This window comes from Gambusia affinis, linkage group LG04 (assembly GCF_019740435.1).
Source record: "Gambusia affinis linkage group LG04, SWU_Gaff_1.0, whole genome shotgun sequence".
NCBI classification, from domain to species: domain Eukaryota; kingdom Metazoa; phylum Chordata; class Actinopteri; order Cyprinodontiformes; family Poeciliidae; genus Gambusia; species Gambusia affinis.
Window position 1 is genome coordinate 6,680,986 of NC_057871.1, and position 10,206 is coordinate 6,691,191.

Genomic DNA, 10,206 nt, shown 5'->3' on the forward strand with positions numbered 1-10,206 from the left:
TCCCATTTAATCCTTCTTTTTCTGTTGGTTATCATATATTCAGAAGGCTAAAAAGTCTTCCTTAAACCCTTCTTTAATATTTGCCAAACCATGAGCTTAATATTTTATTACGAAGTTTTGCACAAAACGAAGGAAGTTTATGCTATGTGAATTTTTTTTCTTTCATTGCAATAATGAAAGAATCTGTGCTGTGATTGCTGTTGGCAGTAACGTTTAATTCTGTGCAAAGCATTTGTGGGTTGAGATGAGTATGTGGGTTGCACTGATGGAAAACCTTCAGTTCTTTGTACAGCTCCATCGTACAAAGGTGTAACAAAACCTTGTAAAACTGCACTTCAAAAAGGTCTTAACAAATATGCATTACGAATCTTTGCCCCTGGCACTAAAACACAAAAACTGTATTTATTATTTGTTACTCAACAAAACCATGCAAGGCTGCTGTCGATGCGTTTGAAAATACGCTTTTTATGAATCTATGAAAGAAGTGCAGAAAAGGAGTTTTGTGATAAATATCTGGAAAAAAAAGTATGAAGGTTTTGTAAAATCCCAAATCCTTCATACTTTAAAGTCCTTAAAAGACTAAAGTTTTCATTGGCACTCTTTTATTTGTATAGAAACTTTTATTCAACCTGCAAATAATTTCTGATCTGTCAAAGACTCCCATGCAGTACATTCCAAGAACTCAAAAGAAAGTTTAAGATGTTCACTTTACAAGACATTGCTTACTCTGAATAACTGTCCACTGTTGTTTCTTTCTGAGCAGAAAAAAACAGAACTAGAATGGCTGGACAAATGGCACTTGCTGGTTCAGATGAAATCAGGGGAAACCCGATGCTGATTTCGGAGAAGCCGGTCCAAGTAGGTTTTTATTCTGAATGAAGATATAAAATGCTGATTTCCAAACACATGTTGGAACTGAAGAATGAGTTCAGACCCGAGAGGAGGAGCAGCCAGGGTGTAGTTGTGGGTTATGCTAACAGACTTAAGTTTTTTTTGGCTGCACCCGTCAGGAAGTATTGATGGAGCAGGGAAGTTTCCAGGTAGGTAAATGTATTATGTGGTTTGTTAGTCATGGAGAAACTTTCCCAAACAGGTTCCTGAGGAGATCACAGGAAGAACTCTTTCAGTACCACAGAGAAATGTTACAGGTAAGTCACAGGGAAACAAAAAATGCTCAGAAAGAATTCACATTTGACTGGGTACTAATACTGAAGGAGCATCTGTTTGCTTTTTAAATCCAGGCTTGGTGACGAGATATCAGTGTGGCAACAGCAGAATGCTGGAAACGTTTCCTTTAGGGGATCAGAAGCTCAAGATGAAAAAAACAACACATTAAATCCCAGAATTATGACAGCACCAAGAATTAAAAACCATGTTTGTATATCCACTGCAGATATGGGCAGCAAAAACATTCTGTTTTTTTAATTGATATAAATTTTTGAGCTTTAGTTATTTGGGGAGATTTATGTCAAACACCACACACAAGTGGTAATAAAAGGCTCTTTCATTTTCCTCCTCTGATTTGGATTCAGACTTTAAAAAAATAAAAATATCAGGATCCCATCCCTGCTTCTTGGGAAGGCAACTGGAATGTACAGATACAAACTAACACTAAACAGTTTTAGAAAGCTGTCAGAAAATTGTCCCAGTCAAGTGTGTCTAAAATTCAGAATAATAAAATTTAAAAGGTAGCACACAGGTGGACTAAGAACAAATAAAAAGTTACAAATATAAACTAAGTATACATTATTATGGTATATTTTTCAGCTTTTTACATATTTTTTTTCCTTTCCTCTGTTAAAAAAATGTGACTTGTTAATGCCATGTTAATTGTTATTAGATTTTCTTTACATCTTTTTGTAAAGTAGTGATTCCATTTTTATTAGCAGTTCAACAAATATACATATGTCAACCCCCCTTTTCTTTCTTTTTGTGTTTATATCTTTCTTTGAAAAATGTTTTCATTTCACTTCCCATTTCTGCACTACTATTGTTACTATGCCACAAGGATATGTGTCTGTAATATAATAAAAAGTGAGAGAGTTCAAGAGTATGATTTTATTTATTTATTTATTTATTTATTTATTTATTTATTTATTTATTTATTAGATTGTTGCAATGGATGCAATACTTGCTTTGAAATGAACTATTTCGATGCTGGTAATGCACTATATTGGTTCAACACCCATTAACTTGATATGTTTAAACTAACGTAGTTAGCCATATAGACTTCCTTGACAGATCTCCTTGGATTTAATGCATATCTTGCCTCCAGTAGAGGAGTTCTTTCATTTTCTCCTTTGACTCAATCCAGTCAATAAACCATTAAAGAGCTGCAACAAGTCACATAAATGTAGCTTTTACTTTGCCTCATTCCTGAAAGTGTTCCTTAACAATTTAGCTTTGAATTTATGAATTACACAACTGTTCTAAATTAACTTTACAATGGCTAATAGTCAAATCTTCAAGAACATCAAATTCTTTTCCATCCATACCTATCCCACAACTTAGGTAAAATCCCATATATTTTCTTCTCTATGGATTCTCAGAGTCCATTATGCAGCAGCAGCTGTGCATTGCTTATAAAGCATTCAGCGTTCATTTGAATTCAGCCCCTGAGTTGCAATTTGTCTCACATAGCTTGTGCAGAGAAGATAAATCTGTTTTCACAGTGAGGACCAAAATCCATCATTATCTCCCATAACAAAATACATCCATTTTATGTTTTATATTTAGGATTATTTATGAGGTTTATCATATGTAATTAAAGATAAAAAAAATAAAAAATGTAAAATACCATTTACACAAGTTTTGCATTAATAATGAATTTTCTTTAAAACTGTTCAGTCTAATTTTAAAAACAAAGAAGATTTTTTATCTCCTGAATGTAAACTGTAAACACATTCCCCAAGAAAGATCCCGGTGTATTCCTCCACCCTTAGAAATTTTGAGGCTCTATCAAGTCTCCAGTCTGTGAAAAGTGCTTTAAATTTAACCGATATTTTCAAAAATAATTTAAAATTATTTTTATTAAAATGGCATATCCTTCCATTTTGCATCCAAACTCCCGGCACAGAAGTTAGGATTAGCTGGAGGCGTTTCCGAGCTTTTGGAGCAAAGTGTGATCTGGTGCTTTTTCATCACTATGATGTTTCTCGTTTTGGATATAGTAGCCAAGAGATTTGTGTTGTGCAGGAGATAAAAATAACATGTTTGTCCAAAATATCTCTGGGACTTCTAACTGGAGAGCTAGAAGACAAAGTCATTAGACACTTGGAAACTTAAGAGCAGTTTATTACAGTGAGAATCATGTTGATGAATTGTACTGACAAAATGTTTTGCAAGTTTATATATTCTTGAGGATCGCAAGCATCAAGACAAGTAGCTGAATTAGCATAGAATAAAAGAAGAGCATGCCAAAAAATACATATTTTTAATAACACTAAACAATTTTAGAAAATTCTAGAAAAATATTAACTAGAATTAATATATCATTTTTAATCAAAGAATGATACAAGTTTATTGATGCGCTGATACATGTACGGGTATATGTCTTTTTTTATCTTACATAATAATGTTCATTAAGTATGGATAGATACATTTATTAAATATCACAAAGTTGGTTAATGTTTTAGCCTTTGCTATATGTTTCAGTGTCTAACAAATATTATGGCAAGTGGCTGACCATACAGTCAGGTTCTGCCAGAGGTTTCCTCTTGATGAGAGATTTTTTTACTGCCACCACTACAAACTGCTTGTTAAGAGACAAGTTTCCCTCAGAGTACATTTTTAGTTATTTCCTGATATTTTAGACATTTATTTATTGAACTAAAGGTGTTTTCTGTGCTTTTAGACTGTCAGGGCCTTTATCCTCATGCAGAACTTTGACCAGATATCAAAGGTCAGTCTTGACAAGTGTCTTACCAAGGCCAATGATAAGTTCAACAGCAAATGAAAGTTTCATTATATATTGCATGTTAATGCCTCTGAAAGCAAATGACATAGATGTACATAGAGGTCGCTGATTGAGATTATGTTTAATTAGGCTAGAGACTCTTGGAATACAGATGTTTTTCTGTAATAATGATAATCACAAACTAAAAAAAGAAAAAAAAAGAGAAACATAAATTATCTCTCTCAGAAAAGAAGAATAAATGATGCAGTAACATAAAAAAGTAGCATTATTCCTTGATGTCATTCAACTTTCTAAAAAAAAATTTCTTAGCTTTTTAGCCTCCAAACTAAAAGAACAGCACTGACTCCTGCTAGTTACAGTTTGCAAACATTGTTAAAGAGCTAATTTAGTATGCTAACGGCCTCAATAGCTGTGAATAATTTGTAACAATTTTTACTGTGGAACACCTGAAGACCATGGAGTAGGTCTTTTATGAAAGGACTTTGGAGTTACTTATGGAGTTTGTTTTTTTAACCTTAACAGAGCCACTTCCGGCTTTCCAACCAATCACTGCGCAAGAAGGGAGTCACGTGTGGCTTTGCTTCGTGCAGCTGTGTCTCAGTCGAAAAGACGACGGTGAGTTTGCACCTAAAGTTCACGTCTCTTTGAAGCATTGGCTTTCTTGTTTCTTCCAGTAAAAGTTATTACATATCCGCTGAGCTTAAGAAATTGGTGATCAAACCCTTTTAAATGGGCGCTAACCTGTGAGGAATTTAAATTACTCTTTTTTTTTCTTTTTATTCAAGTGTCTTTTCAAACTGTAGTGTTTCAAAAGAAACAGAGTGTCACCCATTACTTCTTAGTCAGCAGGTATTGTCTTCACAGTTTGCTGCAGGCTTACGTATTATATAAGACCTCACAGAGAGTGTAATGAATCCCACAGATGCTTGACTTTTCATGAAGAATAACAGATATCAAATTGAACATCTTATCTGATGAATGCTCCTCGTTTGTTTGGTTTCTCTTCTTCACAGTGAAAACTATGGGCCGTCTGGATGGGAAAGTGATTGTATTGTCTGCTGCCGCACAGGGGATTGGACGCGCTGCAGCAATAGTAAAGTGCTTTTATATAAAATAATAATAATAATAATGTCTCTCTTTTTCTTATTTTTTCTGAAAATCTGTTTGAAAAGTGAAGCTTTTCCTTTGAAAAGACTAAAGCTCCTGAAAGCAAAATCGCCTCGCTTGAGCCCATTTAATTTCGGTGGGCTGTAAATGATTGCTCTAACAGAAATCCCAGAGATGAGGTAAACATATGTTCAGACCAATCTTGTTGCAAAACCCTGATTGTATACTCTCACCAAAGTGGTAATAAAACGCTTGAATCCTCAACTCAATGGTCCCTGAAGATGTGTCGAAGTCTTCCATCAGAAGGTTGTTTTCTGGATATAATGGAACATTGAAGCCATGAATTCTCTTGGTTGCAAGTCATTACAGTCTCTTCTACAGATTCAAACATCTAGTGTGCAGGATGCTAACAGTTTCAAAGTGTACTATTAAAGGTATTTACTAATACAAATTTAAATGAGTTCAGGTTAGAAATCAGTTATGTGGGGCGTGCTGTGGTGGATTAGGGGATAGTGTGACCCACGTTTGGAGGCCTTGAGTCCTTGACATGGCCACCGCAGGTTTGATTCCCGGACCCGGCAATATTTACTGCATGTCTTCCCCCCTTTATTTCCCCATTTCCTGTTAGCTTACTTTTATATGAGGGACACTAGAGTCCACAAAAAGACCCCCTGGAGGGAAAAAATAATCAAAAATCATTTATATGTTCTTTTCATTGCAAATGTAATTGTAGAAAATCTCTTTTTTCATGTAGTATTACTGATTTGGAAATCAGAATGCTCTAATAATGTCGCATTAGTGATGCAAGTTGTTTTTTTATTTCAGGCATTTGCAAAGGAGGGAGCTCGTGTCACAGCCACGGACATAAATGGAGAGAAGCTGAAGGAGCTGGACGCCTTTGAAGGCAAGAGGTTTTTCTGTTGGTTGTGATTGCCACCTGCTGGAAACCTGGGGTAAAACAGACTGGAGGCAGTGCAGTAACTCCTTTTTTAAATTGTTTTTTAGTCCTTAAAAGGGTTTATTAACTACCCTAAAACTGGCAGCATAACAAGATGTTTTGTTCTTGATCATTTTAGATATATAAACAACATGACATGAACTGATTATTTGCTTACAGACTTGAACTCAGAATTGCTTATTACATCATTATTACAGCTTGCATGCTGTTTCTCCAAAGATAATTTATTAAAAATTTTAACAAACCAAGAAGGGTAAGGAACATTCGGTTCTATCCCACAGAATTAAAGTCTGAACAACAAGCAGATCAGAAAAAGGTAAAATTGAATTATTATAAATGCAAAGTACAATTACACAACATACATTTCTTCCAAGTGGTTTTTCTAAAAGGCTTAAACTGCTTTTTGTTGCCCCACCTTTATTTTTTTCCTCTGGCAGAAAATGTTAATGTTTTTTATCTAGGGGACATTTTTATTCCGCCCACATTTATGATTTTGGTCTTCATGACTGCTTCTTTAACTCACAAACAGCTTTACAGATATTACAAGAGATTTTGGTTGGTAGAACTGTTGTTTTGACATTGAAGTATTTTTGTCTGCTTAGATTTACAATACAGAAGTTTCTCCAAAACTTTTGCTATTTTAATGCATTTGCTAATTTTTATTTTGACCTACCTAATTTCTTAGTAACTGTGGTATAATAAATAGACATTTTCTTTGCACAAATCTAAATCTGGGGATTAATGTATTCATGTATAAATCAATTTTAAAGATTTAACTAATATATTTTTCTGACCAGGAATCAGGACTAAAGTGGTGGATGTGACTAAGAAGGACCAAGTGGAAGCTCTGGCAAAGGAACATGATCACGTTGATGTGCTGTTCAACGTTGCAGGGTACCCTACATTTCTTGTGATGTTAATCAGTGAATATAACCACTTAAACATGGAGAACAAATTAACTCCAATGAAAGTATATGTACTCATCTTTTAAGCTACACTTTGACAGCATTCTACAATGTTTATCAGTCCCCTTACCAAATATTCATAGTTACTTTTAAGAGGAAACCCCTTTTTTAATCTAGTTTATTCATTTGAGTTGGATGTTATGCTCACAGCTTCAGCTATGACACCAAAAGAACATTCTCTATTGCAGTCCTGGTCCATTGTGGCTTCTTGCTTACAGGTTTGTGCACCACGGCACCGTCCTGGACTGTGAAGAAGCAGACTGGGACTTCACCATGAATGTGAACGTGCGAAGCATGTATCTCATGTGCAAGGCTTTCCTGCCTAAGGTGATTCTTCATTTTCTATATTCTTTACACAGCTCACTTCATTGCTGAGAGAACATAGAGTAGAATGTTGTGGAAAAATAAGCGACATATGCCTCTGAAGTTGTTCTCAACCTTTGTCTGTTGGGATTAGCTGTATTACTCTGAGCCTGTGACATGATGAACTGTGACTGTCCAGTTACTAATCCAGCCTCTAATCCAACCTCTGAACTAGCTACAAATCAGAATAGCATCTTGACAATTTTTTATTTTTTTTTGCTGAGATTGAAGCAAATTTGCCAAAAGGGAACTTCACTTGATAGATTAATAAAAGATTGCTTTATTTTATCACTCTAGATGTTGGAAAAAAAGTCTGGAAACATTATTAACATGGCTTCTGTTGCTTCAAGCATAAAAGGTAAAATAAAATAAATAAAAAATCAACGCCACTGAAGTATGGTAGTTTTTTAAAATCTTCTTATCTCAGATATTTGCTTGCCATTTTGTCTAAGCATAAATGACATGTGCTTCTTGGTTGTAGGTGTTGTGAACCGCTGCGTCTACAGTACCTCCAAAGCTGCCGTCATTGGCCTCACCAAATCCATAGCTGCTGATTTTATTGAGCAAGGCATTCGCTGCAATTGTGTCTGTCCTGGTCAGTGTTAGACAAAAAGAATATTTTGTCCATGGTTTTTTTTTTTTTTATTGTTTGGTTTTTTGCTATTGATAGTTTTTAACTGTCCTGCTTTCGTAATTGAGAGTAAGTGAAGTGGAGTTCTTTGACATTAGGAGCCTTATCATGTAAAATCTCACCCCATGCTTTCAGGGATATATTGTGTAACCCTGCTGCTTGTCACTTCAAAGGCACAAGTGAGCACAATCTCATGCTTATCTATAGTAATATTTATGGAGCAGACCTGACACAGAGCTGACACTGCATACTAAAAGTATTTCAGATGAATGTCTGACCTGCTGTTTTATAGATTTTTTCATGAACTGTTGATACTACCAGCAGTCTCAACATTTCCAGGAAAATCTATTCCAGGAAAATCTTTTAAAAACACTTTAAATCCAGAACCAACTTTTTTCCCCAGTATTTCAGTTTAATCAGAACTAAATGAAACCAATGACTGTCTTTAATTGAGAGTAAATGAAGTAGAGTTCTTTGAAATTAGGAACCTTATCATGTAAAATCTCACACCATGCTTTCAGGGATATATTGTGTAACCCTGTTGTTTATTACTTCAAAGGCACAAGTGAATACAATCTCATGCTTATATATAATAATATTTATGGAGCAGACCTGGTCTTGTCTTCCTTACCAGCATCCTCCAGTTAGTCACAGAACTGACACTGCGTACTAAAAACATTTCAGATGAATGTCTGACCTGCTGTTTTATATATTTTCTCAGGAACTGTTGATACACCGTCCTTGAGGGATAGGATCCAGGCCCAGCCTGACCCAGAACAAGTACTGTATACCCTGGACTTACCATTTTTGTGTTTATTTCACTGGTATCCTGCAAGTTATCTCAAGTTTCACAAGTTGAAATTTTGATTGCTGACTGTTAAAGTTAATAAATACCATAAATCTTATTGTTGTATAGGCTTACAAGAACTTTATGGCTCGACAGAAGACTGGAAGAATGTGCACAGCTGAAGAGGTGGCGCACCTCTGTGTATACCTGGCATCAGATGAGGTGAGTCAAGTCAGACGTGGCACACTGGCTAACAGGATGTGGCTGTAGTCTCTGTACTTGTATAGAAACAGTCTTAAGCTAATGAATTTTGTGTGTTTTGTGAAGTAATGTAGTTCCCCTGTGATTTGTATCCGTGTCCTTCACAGTCAGCCTATGTCACTGGAACAGAACACATCATTGATGGAGGATGGAGACTCTGAAGAACCTGTGACATTCTCAGTATCAGGAAACTGAGAAAAGTTTTAGATCAAAATAAAGCTTAGATAATTGTCTATTTTTGCCCTGAATGTTTGTTATCTCTGCTAAACTAGCATTTCACATTAAACATGTCAGAAGATTACAAGTGCACTGTGCCACGCAAAAGTAGCCAGGCTCCTTGAACCTTTTCCTTCTGGAACCTTTAAAATCACAATCTCCCCCCAACTTATTTTATGTGGTAGTTCAACACAAATTTGAACGTTTTCAGACTTTGTTTTTGTTCACAAATAGAAATCTCAAAATCTGCAACATAAATTTATATTCTGCTCCCCTCAGCCAATACTTGACTTGAAAGATGAAGCCACCTTTTGCTAAAAATCTTTTGGAATTTCTCTGTATCAGCTTTGCACATCTGGTGTCTGCCATTTTGGCCCCTGGTTTTTCACCAAACCAGCTTAAGCTCACTCTAATTTAATGGAGAACATCTCTAAAAGGAAATTTTCCCAGTTGGACTATGTATGAACCTAGACTAGGTCATTTTAAAACATGCACATATTTTGATCTAGAGCAGTGGCTCCCAATTCCAGTCCTCAGGGCCCCCCTGACTGCATGTTTTAGGTGTTTCCCTTCTGCCACACACCTGGATTGAATCTTTGGGTGATTAACAGGCTCCTGAAGTACTTGGTGGCTGCAGAAGATGTCATGTAATCATTTGAATCAGCTGTTCTGGTCTAGAGGCACATCTAAAACATGCAGGCAGGGGGGCCCTGAGGACCGGAATTGTGAACCACTGATCTAGAGCATACTTTTGTAGCTCTAGCTGTTCAACTCCTTCCAACACACGTTAACTGTGGGTGTCAGTTTTTCTCCTTGCAGTATTTTGCATGTAGGATAAAAAGTTCCATTTGTGTCTCAAGTGACAAAGGAACCTTCAGAATTTGCTTTAAGTGGGGCTTTATCTTGTTGGGACGCTTATCCAGGGTCGCATGTGTACTCATGCACATACAGCTGTATTTCACACATAGTATATTTCATTTATGCACAGAGAGCTTTTGGAGG

At 35.9% G+C, this 10,206-nt stretch overlaps 1 protein-coding gene across 2 annotated transcripts; it reads left to right on the forward strand.

Annotated features, from left to right (window-relative positions):
* Nucleotides 1-4,452: 4,452 nt before the first annotated feature.
* bdh2 (3-hydroxybutyrate dehydrogenase, type 2) lies at nt 4,453-9,221 on the forward strand. Of its 2 annotated transcripts, none has more exons than XM_044115257.1 (10): nt 4,453-4,531; nt 4,930-5,009; nt 5,849-5,927; nt 6,779-6,875; nt 7,165-7,273; nt 7,607-7,667; nt 7,791-7,904; nt 8,662-8,720; nt 8,857-8,949; nt 9,096-9,221. In XM_044115257.1, the coding sequence occupies exons 2-10, from the start codon at nt 4,938-4,940 to the stop codon at nt 9,147-9,149; spliced, it is 738 nt and encodes a 245-aa protein (XP_043971192.1). In that variant the 5' UTR covers nt 4,453-4,531; nt 4,930-4,937; the 3' UTR covers nt 9,150-9,221. The 2 variants fall into 2 exon arrangements, with proteins under 2 accessions (XP_043971192.1, XP_043971193.1); XM_044115258.1 differs by lacking the exon at nt 4,453-4,531 and adding an exon at nt 4,575-4,659.
* The last annotated feature ends 985 nt before the right edge of the window (nt 9,222-10,206 follow it).

Bases quoted from the DNA above. Each gene is read 5' to 3' on its own strand.
- bdh2 (XM_044115257.1), top strand. From the start codon at position 4,938: ATGGGCCGTCTGGATGGGAAAGTGATTGTATTGTCTGCTGCCGCACAG. The intron at 6,876-7,164 runs GTACCCTACATT...TCTTGCTTACAG, and splicing joins GTGCTGTTCAACGTTGCAGG to GTTTGTGCACCACGGCACCG. The intron at 8,721-8,856 runs GTACTGTATACC...ATTGTTGTATAG, and splicing joins CCCAGCCTGACCCAGAACAA to GCTTACAAGAACTTTATGGC.